Below are 15,780 nucleotides of genomic sequence, written 5' to 3'. Positions count from 1 at the left end.
TGAACTCGCCATCTCCTCACTCCCTCATAGGGTTGTCACCTTTCCTTCAAGTGCGCTCTGCGGCGCACAGCAATTTTTTAAATGGTATAAACTATACATACCGTATTTATCGGTGTATAAAACGCACATTCATTTTAAGAGGGAGATTTCAGGAAAAAAAACGTACATTTTAAATAAGGAACTTTGAAGCAAAATAAGGGTCGGTGCCCATCTGCAGCTCCACAAGTGCCATTAATGCAGCCTCATCAGTCCACATCAATGCAGCCTCACCGTTGGCATCGACGCAGCAGCCTCACCGTTGGCATCGACGCAGCAGCCTCACCGTTGGCATCGACGCAGCAGCCTCACCGTTGGCATCGACGCAGCAGCCTCACCGTTGGCATCGACGCAGCAGCCTCACCGTTGGCATCGACGCAGCAGCCTCACCGCTGGCATCGACGCAGCAGCCTCACCGCTGGCATCGACGCAGCAGCCTCACCGCTGGCATCGACGCAGCAGCCTCACCGTTGGCATCAGTGTAGCCAGATCTATACCCATCTGCAGCCTAGAGGGGACAAGAAGGGGGGCGGGACGAGCGCCGACAGATTACATACAGTGAGGATCTCCTATGATAGACAGAACAGTGGTCCAATGGTGGTCAAGGAGACGGGACTTCCTATTACAGAGGCCGCCAAGTAAACAGGAGATTCTCACTGTATGTAATCTGACGGCGCTCAGCCCACCTCCCCTCCCTGTCCCCTCTGAGGCAGCTAAAATTGAAATATTGGCGTATAACATGCACACGCTATTTGCACCCGATTTTCAGAAAAAGTGCGTGTTATACGCCAATAAATACAGTATAGTTTGCAATTTAATAACATTTCTAATCATATGAAGTTAATCACAAGAGTCCCCTTTTACATCAGAGTCCACAGTTTCCCTTTTACCTCTGAATCCACAGAGTTCCCTTACACTGTAAGGGGGGACTCTGCAGACTCTGATGTAAGGGAGAACTCTGGGGACTCTAACATAGGGGGTGATCTGGGAACCCTGATTTTAGGGGGAACACTGAGAACTCTGATGCACAGAGAGGACTCTGATGTAAGGGGGAAAACTGTGGCTTTTGGTGTAAAGGGGAACTCTGATGTAAGGGGTGCTCTGAGAACCCTGATTTTCCTTAGTGTACTCACTGAGAGGCAGGAGAGAGAAGGGGGGAGACTTCAATCACAGACAGGGATGGATGGTGAGCTCACTCACCCCTTGGCAAGTCAGCACCTCTCATCCAGATGTATCTGAGGCCGCTGGACTTCAAATTTCCGGCCCCCATTTTCCTTTTCTGAGGCACAGTGCCGGGGATTGGAGTGTGGGCAGATGCAGAGGGGTAGGAGGAAGAGGAGCAAATCAAGCCCTCTCTCCTCTCCTGTCTGTGTGTGTGTATGGGGAGGGGGGGGGTTGTTAGTGTTGGCTTTGGGCAGTGTGAGAGTGTGACAGACACTCTCGGCTTAGACATCTGCAGCCAGCAACCCTGCTGGGAAGCCATAGTCCAGTCTGAATAATGTGTCCGGGTTTCAGGCAGTTTGAAACCCAGACACACGATTCCAAACCCGAACTGTCCGGGTGAATCCTGGACAGGTGGCAAACCCTAAGTCCCTCACCAATGTTGACATCTTCACCCAGCCTCTTTTTTGGTCTTTGGCGGTGTTGATTGGCCGGGCCGGAATGATGTAAATCCTGCACATTCACAGGGAAGTTTAATTTATTAGAGCGTTGGGGTGTGCCGAAAATGTACACTGAGCTGTGATTTTACTAGTTCAATGCAGTTTATTGTGAATCCGGCATGACAGCCTTCTTTTCCTACATTGTTTTTTTATTGTTTATTTCACATCCAGTGCAATATTGTAATTTCCAGCATGGCATTTCTAAAGCGTTGCCATAAACCGCATTTTACACCTCCTATTTGTCATGAGTTTTTTTTTTTGTTGTGTTGTATTCTCCTTTCATCTCCTTTTTACCTACAGAGGAGATGAGATTACAGCTAAATCCTGCTAATAGTTGCTGTTCCCTGCTCAGGCTGTCTCCTTTGTTTAGTAAATCTGCTAATTTCAGGCTTGAACAATACAGGCTGCGGCTATAACCTCGGCTGTGGTGTTTCCCTGCGTGCGTTCCCAGACATGGGATAGCGTGCTGGTATTGGGTACACAGGCTTATTTTACAGATTTATAAACGGCTTAAAGCGTTATTAAACCCAGGAGCCTGCAGTCACTATATCTGGTCTCCCACAGTACACAGAAGATGGAAATGCAAATTATTTTAGTAAATAAAAACTGCTCAATACCCTTTTCTCATCATCAGTATATAGCAGTCTTGTGACTTCTATCAGTGTCTGGTTAAAGCTTGTAGGAGGAGTTTTCATTCTACTCTGACTGTCCTATGAGGCTGCAGGACCCCTGACCCTTCTGTCTGGACAGTGCTGATTGGCCCTGTGCTGATCACATGCACTCAAAACTCTCTAGCAGTACACACCAAACTGAGCATGTGCAGCTTGTCTCCAAGGCTCAGTTCTATCAGCAGATGGATTGGGGACTGTGGAAGAAGGGGAGGATCAGAGAAGACAGGATCGAACAGCCTTTTTACACAATGCGGAGGATTAACCTCTTAGGTTCCACATTGAGTATAACAATCATGCTTTACTGCATATACAGACTGTTTTTACTGATGTGGGTTTAGTAACACTTTAAATGACCTAGATAAAATACATGAGGGTCAGACATGTTCAATTCGTTTAGTTCCGAATTCGTTTTTTACCAAATTTTGACAAATTTGTTAATTTACCAATTTTTCAATTTCCGAATTTTCTGATTTCCGAATTTTAGAAATTTTGAAAAAAGCAAAAAAACTAAATGAAAACAAACAAGTTTTTTTGTCAGTGCACATGTCTAATGAGGGGCTGTTTTAGCTGCCAAACAACTTGTTTCTGTCCATCCGTTCCTGGGATTTTCACAGCTCTGCCAAACAAAACAGACCTGATTTTTCTCTGTTGCAGTTTAGCAATGCTTACAGGTCTTGTCCCTCCCCCAACCTGTCACTGGACAGTTCAAGGAGAAGCAGAAGACTGCCGAACTAATCTGGCCTTTACCTCCTGTAGCCAGATGGTTGCAAAAAGCCACCTCCCCAGACATTTGCGGGTTACGTAGCAGCAGCTGTTAACTGAAAGTTGCCAAGCATCGTTTTAAAGGAACTTCACCACCCTGCTTTTATTTTTCCTGTTACCCCCTTGCCTGAATTGCTGGGCTGTGCTCATTAACCCCTTCATGCTGCCTTTTTGCAGCCCTTTAAATGGAGTTTAATGCAGGGAAGCAGAGCAGCTTCCTATGTGACCCAATAGGATTGGCTCTGACAGTGGTCAGATGATTTGGAGCCCATCCTGCTGGCTCCCTATCAGAAGCAATGACCACAAGCTGTTGGTAACGCGGCTCGGTCAGTGTGTTGGGAGCAAGCAGTGAGGGTGCTGTCAGGACACAACCTCAGACTGCAATGCTCCACAATTCTCAGAAAGGACAGGGAGCAGTGTCGGCCCATTTATAGAGGGCTCACGGGCGCCGCCCCACAAACTCACCCACCCACTCAGCAGTCACAAAAAAATACATTTTTTTTTTAGAAGGCCCCTTAAAGAACATTTTTTTTTAAAGTGCACTGTGTTCGGGCACCGGACACAGTGCACTATGGGAAGCGCCACGTCAATGCAATCACGGGATTGCAGACAAGGCGCTTCATTTGCAGGCATTTGACCTGCTTTGCAGCGCAATCCAAAGCGCCGAGCAGCTTCCGCCTGTAGTATTACTACGGGCGGGAGCTTTATTGTTCAAGTTAAGAAGTTACTTCCGGTTTCCCTGTTCCACAGGGAAACCGGAAGTGACGCCGGCAGCTCAGTTGAATGCACGGCTCGAGCGGAGCTGCCTGTAAGGTAAGTAAGTGAGGCTGCATTTGATGGGGGCACAGTGAGGCTGCATTTGATGGGGACACGGTGAGGCTGCATTTGATGGGGGCACAGTGAGGCTGCATATGATGGGGCACAGTGAGGCTGCATATGATGGGGCACAGTGAGGCTGCATGTGATGGGGCACAGTGAGGCTGCATGTGATGGGGCACAGGTAGGCTGCATGTGATGGGGCACAGGTAGGCTGCATGTGATGGGGCACAGTGAGGCTGCATGTGATGGGGCACAGTGAGGCTGCATGTGATGGGGCACAGTGAGGCTGCATGTGATGGGGCACAGTGAGGCTGCATGTGATGGGGCACAGTGAGGCTGCATGTGATGGGGCACAGTGAGGCTGCATGTGATCGGGCACAGTGAGGCTGCATGTGATGGGGCACAGCGAGGCTGCATGTGATGGGGCACAGCGAGGCTGCATATGATGGGGCACAGTGAGGCTGCATATGATGGGGCACAGTGAGGCTGCATATGATGGGGCACAGTGAGGCTGCATATGATGGGGACACAGTGAGGCTGCATATGATGGGGCACAGTGAGGCTGCATGTGATGGGGCACAGTGAGGCTGCATGTGATGGGGCACAGTGAGGCTGCATGTGATGGGGCACAGTGAGGCTGCATTTGATAGGGACACAGTGAGGCTGCATTTGATGGGGCACAGTGAGGCTGCATTTGATGGGGCACAGTAGCAGCGTTTGATATGGCACAGTGGCTGCGTTTGATGCGATTGATGGGGTTTTTTTTTCAGTTTGTTTGTGCCCCCCCCCAAAAAAAAATTTTGAGCACCAGTCGCCACTGACAGGGAGACGCTCACCATTTAAAAGCGATGGTTCCAGTTTATTAAACCCTCCATCGTACAGACTGTGCCACCTGTATTGGAAGCCCTAACATGTTTCACTCTAATTGGAGGGTAGCTGGGAGCTGCGCCCCCCGTGTCAGAGGATTAATGATGAACAGTGCCTGCAGCAGATCATTATATCTGGTCTCTGACTGCCGTGGCTGGGCATTAGGACCCACTATACCTCCTTCAGTATATATGTGTGTTGCGAGGTTCAGATTAAACATACGCTCCCAGTGGATTCAGCAGTGTTCTTTAGCAACCCACCGCTCTGCGTACTAGCCCATTATGCTTTTCATTTGCAGGCCTTGCTGGGAGCAAGAGAGGATGTAAAACCCATCGGGGGTTTACTTCCTCTTTAAATCCCCTTTCTTCCCCATTTCCGTTGCTCAGTTTGAACTTCAGCAAGTCGTCTTTCGCCACATCTAGATGCCCTAATGCATTGCGTTGCTGCCGTGTGATTGGCTGATTAGCAACTTGTGTTGCCAAACAAGGTGTACCTAATAAAGTGGCCGGTGAGTGTACATTGACCTGAAAAGTTTTATATCTGATGCTAGTTACATATTCCTTGCTGGAGTTCTTCTCTACTCCCTTTCCTGGAGGACCCGCAGATATCGGGTTTCCCCATCCTGGAGATGATATGATGGAGAGGTAGTTGGACATGTGAAGTCTTGTATCCCAGGATCTCTGAGAATGTCATTGAGACTATAATGCATTCTCTTGTGTTTATCTGGTGTGTGATTTGTTGAAGGAGATCCCCCGTGATCCTTGATGCTGAGTGAATCTCTCCGCAGTTCTGCAGATAACTTGTCTTAATGCTTTTCATTGACAGCTGGAGAGACAGCCGAGGTGTTTCCCACTAATGGCTTTGTTTGATGGATTGCAGTCGTCCCCCCCCCCCCCCCCCCCCCCCCGTCTCTCCGCTTCAGTAAACAGATATCATTTCCATTACGTCATATCAAATTCAAACCATGTTCATGTATGCGTGTCGTGTTCATCGTTGTTTTACAGGTTTTGCATATTTAGAGAATTGAAGGATAGCTTCGAGCTGAACTCCAGGCAGATTTATAGAATACAAATTAATACAGCTCGGTAATCAATAAAACATCATTAACCCCCTTTCTGCCAACCTGGTTTCCTTTTAACTGGGCTATTATGCCTGTGGGCAGTGTAAGGTCTACCTAATCACGTGACCACTGTGATTGGCGGTCATGGGTCACATGGTTGGAAAGCCGGTCCTGATCATTAGTATACATCAAGCTGTCTTTGGCAGCTTGGTCTCTGTGCTTGTGAACACGCTTGTCAAGACCCTGTCACCCATAGACGCATACACTATGTTGTCAAAAGTATCGGGACACCTGCCTTTTTACAGTGGGGCAAAAAAAAGTCAGCCACCAATTGTGCACGCTCTCCCACTTAAAAAAGATGAGAGAGGCCTGTAATTGTCATCATAGGTATACCTCAACTATGAGAGACAATATGTGGAAACAAATCCAGACAATCACATTGTCTGATTTTGGAAAGAATTTATTTGCAAATTATGGTGGAAAATAAGTATCTGGTCAATATCAAAAGTTCATCTCAATACTTTGTTATATATCCTTTGTTGGCAATGACAGAGGTCAGACGTTTTCTGTAAGTCTTCACAAGGTTGTCACACGCTGTTGCTGGTATGTTGGCCCATTCCTCCATGCAGATCTCCTCTAGAGCGGTGATGTTTTGGGGCTGTCGTTGGGCAACACGGACTTTCAACTCCCTCCAAAGGTTTTCTATGGGGTTGAGATTTGGAGACTGGCTAGGCCACTCCAGGACCTTGAAATGCTTCTTACGAAGCCACTCCTTCGTTGCCCGGGCGGTGTGTTTAAGATCATTGTCATGCTGAAAGACCCAGCCATGTTTCATCTTCAATGCCCTTGCTGATGGGAGGAGGTTTGCATTCAAAATCTCACGATACATGGCCCCATTCATTCTTTCATGTACACGGATCAGTCGCCCTGTTCCCTTTGCAGAGAAATAGCCCCAAAGCATGATGTTGCCACCCCCATGCTTCACAGTAGGTATGGTGTTCTTTGGTTGCAACTCAGCATTCTCTCTCCTCCAAACACAAGTTGTGTTTCTACCAAACAGTTCTACTTTGGTTTCATTTGACCATATGACATTCTCCCAATCATCTTCTGGATCATCCAAATGCTCTCTAGTAAACCTCAGATGGGCCCGGACATGTACTGGCTTAAGCAGGGGGACACGTCTGGCACTGCAGGATCTGAGTCCCTGGCGGAGTAGTGTGTTACTGATGGTAGCCTTTGTTACATTGGTCCCAGCTCTCTGCAGGTCATTCACTAGGTCCCCCCGTGTGGTTCTGGGATTTTTGCTCACTGTTCTTGTGATCATTTTGACCCCACGGGGTGAGATCTTGCGTGGAGCCCCAGATCGAGGGAGATTATCAGTGGTCTTGTATGTCTTCCATTTTCTATTTATTGCTCCCACAGTTGATTTCTTCACACCAAGCTGCTTGCCTATTGCAGATTCAGTCTTCCCAGCCTGGTGCAGGTCTACAATTTTGTTTCTGGTGTCCTTCGACAGCTCTTTGGTCTTCACCATAGTGGAGTTTGGAGTGTGACTGTTTGAGGTTGTGGACAGGTGTCTTTTATACTGATAACAAGTTCAAACAGGTGCCATTAATACAGGTAATGAGTGGAGGACAGAGGAGCCTCTTAAAGAAGAAGATACAGGTCTGTGAGAGCCAGAAATCTTGCTTGCTTTTAGGTGACCAAATACTTAGTTTCCACCATAATTTGCAAATAAATTCTTTTAAAAATCAGACAATGTGATTGTCTGGATTTGTTTCCACATTTTGTCTCTCATAGTTGAGGTATACCTATGATGACAATTACAGGCCTCTCTCATCTTTTTAAGTGGGAGAACTTGCACAATTGGTGGCTGGCTAAATACTATTTTGCCCCACTGTACATGAACTTTAATGGCACCCCAGTCTTATTATTAATATACAGGATTTATATAGCGCCAACGGTTTGCGCAGCGCTTTACAACATGAGGGCAGACAGTACACTTACAATATATAAAAAATGCTTAGTATGGCCCACCTAAAAAAGCACCACTCAGCGCCCTGGATATATCAGTTGAGGTTACTTATGTGGTAAAAACATCAGAACATAACAGATGAAAATATAACCTTAAAGTGGAGTTCCACCCAAAAGTGGAACTTCCACTCATCAGATTCCTCCCCCCCTCTGGTGACACAGTTGGCACCTTTCAGGGGGGAGGAGAGTACAGATACCTGTATATTACAGGTATCTGTACCCACTTCCGGCATAGATAGCCGCAGAATCTGCGGTTATTTACGCCACTTCCTGCTCCCTCCCCGCTGCCTGCTGGGAAACACACGGGTCCCAGAGGCAGCAGGGACCATCCATATTGCGCTGCGCGACTCGCGCATGCGCAGTAGGGAACCGGGAAGTGAAGCCGCACGGCTTCACTTCCTGATTCCCTTACCGAAGATGGAGGCGGCAGCACCCGAGGACGGAGAGACGGTTCGGCCTCGGGTGCCGACATCGCGGGCGCCCTGGACAGGTAAGTGTCCATGTTTTAAAAGTCAGCAGCTGCAGTATTTGTAGCTGCTGACTTTTAAAAAAAAAAAATTTCGCCGGCGCTCCGCTTTAATTATAAAATCACATTGAAAGCAGCCGCTCAAAAAATAAAAACATATAAAAACAATACTAAAAAAAAAAATTCTAAATAACGCAGTCCCTTTAAAATATTGCAGCAGTGCTCTTGTCATGTAATAAAGATGGCAAGCTTCAATATACAGTGGAACCTCGGATTGCGAGTAACGCGGTTAACGAGCGTTTCGCAAAACGAGCACTGTATTTCTAAAAATCGTAACTTGCTTTGCGAGTGTTGTCTCGCAAAACTAGCACGATTCAGGCCAAAGCGGTATGCAGTACCGCTTTTAGCCTGAGGTGGGTGGGGGGCACCGGAGCAGAGCCGAACGTCACGTTCGGAAATGCACGGAAAGGCCCGAGTACAGCACGGCTGACCTCGGCAATCCTCGGGTAAGAAGTCTTTCCAAGGTTTGCCGAGGCCTACCGAAGTGTCCCCCCCCCCCCCCGCCTCTGGCCGCATGCGGTATTGCATCCCATTGAAGTCAATGCGAAACAAATTATTTTCGTTTCCATTGACTTCAATGGGAAAACTGGCTTTGATATGCGAGTACTTTGGATTACGAGCATTCTCCTGGAACGGATTATGCTGGTAATCCGAGGTTCCACTGTACTGTTCGTATATGGAATATTGCGATGCGGTTCAGTGGATGGATCCTTGCATGATACGGCTATAAGTCTGGTGGGAGTTCTTTCAGAGCGGTGGGCGGTCAGTGATCAGATCGAAGGCGCATTATTTCTGCATATGTGGCGAGTGCACCCCCGAAGGGGAGATCATCTCACGTGGTGAAGCGTTTTGGTGGAAGGCGTTTGCCTTCACGATCGAAATTACTACATGGTACTACTGAACCACATCGCAATATTCCATATATGAACAGTATATTGAAGCTTGCCATCTTTAATATATGACAAGAGCGCTGCTGCAATATTTTAAAGGGACTCTGTTATTTAGAGTGTTTTTTTTAGTATTGTTTTTATAAGTACACTTACACTACAAATCATTACAGGAGAGATCAGAGGGCCCTGCCCGTTAGAGCTTACAATCTAGAGGGGAGGGTCAAGTGGAAACAAAAGGTAATAACTGTGGGGGGGGGGGTGAGCTGATGGAGAAAATGAAAATACAGTTGCTGTTAGGTGTGGGTAGGATAGGCTTCTCTGAAGAGGAGGGTTTTCAGGGATCGTCTAAAAGCTAATAGAGTAGGAGATAAGCCGACAGATTGGGGTAGAGTTCCATAGGATTGGAGAGGCTTTGGAAAAGTCCTGGAGGCGAGCAAAGGGAGGAGGTGAGGAGGGAGCTAGAGAGCAGGAGGTCTTGAGAGGAACGAAGAGAACGAGTAGGTTGGTATTTAGAGACTAGGCTAGTGATGTAGCTGGGGGCTAAATTGTGAATGGCTTTGTACGTAGTTGTTAGTATTTTGAATTTAATTTGTTTTAGTCCGTAGGGTTCAATATTGAGTTGGCCCGCCCTTTGCAGCTATAACAGCTTCAACTCTTCTGGGAAGGCTGTCCACAAGGTTTAGAAGGGTGTTTATGGGAATGTTTGACCATTCTTCCAGAAGAGCATTTGTGAAGTCAGGTGCTGATGTTGGACGAGAAGGCCTGGCTCGCAGTCTCCGCTCAAAATCATCCCAAAGGTGTTCTGTCGGGTTGAGGTCAGGCCAGTCAAGTTTCTCCACCCCAAACTCGCTCATCCGTGTCTTTATGGACCTTGCTTTGTGGACTGGTGCACAGTCATGTTGGAACAGGAAGGGGCCATCCCCAAACTGTTCCCACAAAGTTCGGAGCATGAAATTGTCCAAAATGTCTTGGTATGCAGAAGCCTCAAGAGTTCCCTTCACTGGAACTAAGGGGCCAAGCCCAACCCCTGAAAAACAACCCCACACCATAATCCCCCCTCCACCAAATGATTTGGACCAGTGCAGAAAGCAAGGTCCATAAAGACATGGATGAGCGAGTTTGGGGTGGAGGAACTTGATTGGCCTGACCTAAACCTGATAGAGCACCCTTTGAGGTCAGAACACTGTGCAGGCCAGTCAAGTAGTTCCTCCACCCCAAACTCGCTCATCCATGTCTTGACAGCCAGGAAATGAGGCGGGCTCTATCTGACTTGCTGCAGCCTTTTAATGCACGCTGTGAGAAGCTCACAGTATGCGGAGATATCAGAATATAAGCCATTTCAGTACAGAAGAGGAGTCCGTACAAGTGGACGGAAGTCTCTTCAGTTGCTTCAGCCAGCCGGATGCAATGGGAAGGAGTGAGTTGGGCTCACTGGTGCACACATACAGTACTATTGTGGAGCACACACAGAATATAAAGGGTGAGTATGAAGTCTTTACAACGACTTGAGGACGCCAGATGTTTTGTCCTCTGTTGTAAACAATGCGTGCGGCTCTGTACAATTAATCGCACTTGTGTTTGTTGTTGCTGTCGATATTCTAAGTGAGAGGAGGATGGCGGCAGAGGGAATGTTTTAGAAGTTCTCTAAACTAATCAAATTTATTTGACAACCGAAAACTTGAAACATAAAAAACAGAGAAAGTTTGTGTTCCTGTGATGAACAGACGGCTCACACTTAGATCACTTCTCATGGAAGCAATATTCAATTCAACATGTTTTTGACTTGGCTTTGTTTGTAGCTGGTTGTATCTTTGAATTATTAGTATTATTATTATTATATACAGGATTTATATAGCGCCAACAGTTTGCACAGTGCTTTACAAAATTAACACAGAGAGTACAGTTACAATACAATTTAATACAAAAAGGAACCGGAGGGCCCCGCTCGTTGGAGGTTACAATCTAAGAATTCTTCTTTCTTACCAGGGTGGGTAAAAATCAATGAAATTTGTTTTTGATTTATATCAGATTTTTTTTTTATTTAACCACTTAAGCCCCGGACCATTTGGCTGGCCAAAGACCGGAGCACTTTTTGCGATTCGGCACTGCGTCGTTTTAACTGACAATTGCGCGGTCGTGCGACGTGGCTCCCAAACAAAATTGACGTCTTTTTTTTCCCACAAATAGAGCTTTCTTTTGGTGGTATTTGATCACCTCTGCGGTTTTTATTTTTTGCACTATAAACAAAAAAATAGCGACAATTTTGAAAAAAAAAAAAAAAAAAGCATTATTTTTTACTTTTTGCTATAATAAATATCCCCCCAAAAAATATATATAAAAAAAACATTTTTTTTCCTCAGTTTAGGGCGATATGTATTCTTTTACATATTTTTGGTAAAAAAAAATCGCAATAAGCGTATATTGATTGGTTTATGCAAAAGTTATAGCGCCATCAAAATAGGGGATAGTTTTATGGCATTTTTATTAATAATTTTTTTTTTTTTTTACTAGTAATGACGGCGATCAGCGATTTTTATCGTGACTGCGACATTATGGCTGACACATTTTTGGGACCATTGGCATTAATACAGCGATCAATGCTAAAAAAAATGGCATTGATTACTGTAAAAATGTCACTGGCAGTGGCGCTAGGTGGCGTTGTAGGGGGTTATGTGTGTCCTAGGGAGCGATTTTAACTGTAAGGGGGGGAGGGGCTGTGTGTGACACTACACTGATCTCTGCTCCCGATCACAGAGAGCAGAGATCAGTGACAGTGTCAGTAGGCAGAACAGGGAGATGTTTGTTTACATTAGCATCTCCCCGTTCGTCCTCACCGTGAGACGATCGCGGGGGTCCGCGGGCCCCGCGATCACGGTCACGGAGCTCCCGGCGCGTGTGCCCGCAGGCCACCTCTGAAAGGGCAAGGTACAGGTACGTTAATCTGCCTGTACGTCCCCTTCTGCCGCAGTATATCTGCGTGAGGCGGTCGGAAAGCAGTTAAAATCTGATTTATTTATTTATTATTTTAATAAAATGCTCTTGGAGTAAAAATCTATCTAAAGATAGTTTTCTATTTAAGATACATTATTAATTTAGTTTATTTAGCATGAAATGGAGCTTAGTTATGTAGCATGAGGCTGTATATTCTGCAATATTTACATTTTTGGTAAACTCGTGCAACGAATCCAAGCTCTGCAAGCGATGACATGCACTGCATTGATGCATTCACAAAATTTCACACTAACTACCAGCCAAGAATGAGTCCTTACATTTATAGGGCACCTGTCATTTCAGATCCATCGTGGCAGTGCCTGTTAGCGGGCATCCACTGAGCTGCTGCCGCCACGTCCCTCACCTTTGTTGTGTCACTGCCGCATCACCAGCCGTCACATTAAAGTGAATGGGACTGTCGGTGAGTCAACAGCGGGTCAGAGATGACAGTTGCTCTTTAAAAATGATTATTTAAATCGAGTTGATATAAATGAAACCTTTTTACTAGTAATTAAAATCGAATCCACCCCGTTTCTTACAATGAATTTTTTTGTGTGCTTTTTGACTTGCAGTTCTAGCAGACAACCTGAAATCTAACCCCGGGATCAAGTGGCAATACTTTAGCTCTGCAGAAGGAATCTTTACCGTCTTCCCAGCACACAAGTTCAGATGTAAAGGGAGTTACGAACACCGCAGCAGGTGAGTGTATCAAATATGATCTGCACATTTAATCCATAATTCTCTCAATTTAGAGGTAAAATTAAAGGAGAAGTGTAGCTAAAGCATTTTTAGATGTACTTCTCCTGTGGACAACATGAGTCCAGTTAGTTCTGCACCCTTGTGACCCGTTTTCAGCTGACACCGGGCTAAAGCACACTGACATCACAGAGCCGGTCCAGGCTCTAAAAAAAGACCCTGACCATGTGGTTCGGGATCCACCCAGAAGCCTGGACCGGCAGCTGGCTCATCTTCTCATCGAGTCACTGAGAGCCTGAGCCAGCCCCCTCCCTGCCCCTTTCCACAGCTCAGCGCTCCAGTGTGCTCCGCAGGGGCGGAGCAGAGAGTCGGTGATGGATAGTCACCAGCTTTCTGCGGCTGAGAACTGAGTGATCAGTGGTGTTTGATCGCTCAGTTCTTGGTCGTCTTAGAGGCGGCGGGGGATAATCTGCAGCTGGGAGCAGTGCTGTAGCCATCTAGGTAAGAATGATTTTTTTAAAATTTTTTTTGCAAAGTCCCATACTTCTCTTTTAAATATAACATTTACATATAAGTACAGGGCTGGATTTTAGAATACTTTATAAATTAAAAAGGGAAATTATTGCAGCACATGCTACACTCAACAAAGACAACACAGGATCGCAACAATGAAGAGAACAAAACCCAAAGACACAACAAAATTCCCAATAACAGCCATTAGCAGTTCTATAGAGAGAATATGACCCTTAACCTTTAAAATTCCCTACATTTATTGAAGCCTGGATGCCCAGTGTCAGTATATTTTGGTTAACGTGACGACAACGGAATAATCTGCTTACCTAAATAGCTTTTACACAGATTTTTTTTTTTTTTTTTTTAAGGAGGTACACATTTTTGTTTGGTGCACTACCCTGCTCATGTTTATTATAAACTAAGAGATCTAAAAAAAAGTAAACAAAATCTGCCATTTTTATTTAAATTTTTAACTTTTTTTTTTTAACTTTTTACGCTGTGATGCAGCCATTTTCAACCAGTGTTCAGCAGAGTCCTAGGCTTCCTCTAGAGCAGTGGTTCTCAACCTTTCTAGTGCCGTGACCCCTTGATAAAATTTCCCAAGTTGTGAGGACCACTAACAGTAAAATTATTTTTGTGGTGTGGGTTGTCAGCACCCAAGGCAAGACAAGTAATTTGTGCCCCTAACCTACGGACATTTAGCGCTCCCTGAATCCCTTCCACTTGTACAGTATTAGAACCCCTTATGGTACATTTTAGGATCTCTCTCTTTTCATCTCTCTCTCTCTCCTTTCATCTCTCTCTCTCTCCCTCCTTTCATCTCTCTCTCTCTCTCTCTCTCTCTCTCTCTCTCCTTTCTTTCCCTTTTATCTCTCTCTATCCTAAATTCTTGTTTTTTTTTTCCGCCGTCTTTCTTGTTCTTTCTCTTATTCTTTCTCTCCCTTTTTCTTTGTTCCTCTCCCTTCCATGTACTCTGTATTTTTATTCCTTCTCTTACTCCTTGATGGGGGGGTGGGGGGAATGTGATGAGTGGCCGTGCTGGGGGGGAGTTCTGATCAGCCAGCTTAGGTGCTCTTGATGAAGGTCATCTGCTGATCTGAGAACTGTAGTGGGGACTTTTAATGGCAACTATAATCACAGGTAGTGTTACTCACTGTGTCTCCGGCTTCACTGTGGCTTCGACTTTGTGATGTCTCATAGCAGTGACACCTATGCCGAAATCAAGAGATGGGGTCTCTTCCAGCCCCTCCCACTTAACATTCCTCACCAGTCTGCTGACCTCTAGTCTCTGCCCCCCCCAGCCATGCCGTGAACTGAATGGGGCGGCTGCGAAGAGGTTAAGTGGGCAGCCGCGGGCTCCAGGATCAGCCCAGCTGGCCGGCCCCAGGCTCCAGGGACAGCCCTGCTGGGCGGCAGCAAAGAGACTGGGAGAGCGGTACGGGCTTCAGGAACAGCCCAGGATTGGGTGACCCCTGGCAAATCATCATTCGACCCCCAAGGTTGAGAACCGCTGCTCTAGAGGTTGCTAAGGGGTTCTTGAGCGGTGGCTAATGGACTTTCAATTTGAGGAGGCCTGCATAGTTCTGGATATACCTGCGAAGGTCCAGGGCCAACGCCACTTTGGCAGAGCCAGCTGCATGACACCAGTGGTATTTTTAGCTTTCTGTAAGAGTGGCATTCTGACCACCACTGGGTGGCATTCTAACCCCCACTGTAAGGGGGGCATTCTTCCCCCCTGACCTCCAATTTAAGGGGGTCATTCTGCCCGCTATCAATCTAAGGGGTATTTTTCCCCACTGCCTCCCAGTAAACTGGTTTTAGCAGAGGTTCCTCAAGACCTGAAAATAATTTCTAGGGTTCCTCTGGGGGTAAAATGTTGAGAGAGGCTGATCTAATGAACACGCTACCTCGTTCCCTGTGTACAGAGTGAATGCACAGAGAGAGAGAGAGAGAGCGGGAGGGGCAGTGCCATCTATAGGATGGAGAGCTTTGTAGACAAACTTCTGACATGATCAGAATCCATCCATATTAGGTCCCATTTGTTAATTTAGAGACCTGCAGCTTTAATAATGGTGAAGTCTCAAATCTTGTGAGCATCTACATAAGTTAGACGTTCTCACAGCCTGGCTAAACTACAAACTTGACTGTTGCTGGCAGCCTTGGAGCTCATCTCACTAAGGTATTACGATTGTCATTAATTACAGAGTTTGAAAAACAGGGGACAGCCAATGAGAGCTGACAAATAACATATGTC

General features: G+C 46.2%; 1 protein-coding gene across 1 annotated transcript in view; it reads left to right on the top strand.

Annotated features, from left to right (window-relative positions):
- CACHD1 (cache domain containing 1) overlaps positions 1–15,780 on the top strand; it is a 232,806-nt gene that overhangs the window by 126,988 nt on the left and 90,038 nt on the right. The window contains exon 5 of the mRNA XM_073593807.1: positions 12,890–13,016. Within this exon, the coding sequence (XP_073449908.1) occupies positions 12,890–13,016 (127 nt within the window). The remainder of the gene's footprint in view (positions 1–12,889; positions 13,017–15,780) is intronic.

This window comes from Aquarana catesbeiana, linkage group LG07 (genome assembly GCF_042186555.1).
Source record: "Aquarana catesbeiana isolate 2022-GZ linkage group LG07, ASM4218655v1, whole genome shotgun sequence".
In the NCBI taxonomy this organism is placed as follows: domain Eukaryota; kingdom Metazoa; phylum Chordata; class Amphibia; order Anura; family Ranidae; genus Aquarana; species Aquarana catesbeiana.
The sequence above is the reverse complement of the archived record's forward strand: the minus strand, read 5'-3'. Positions and strand labels throughout refer to the sequence as shown.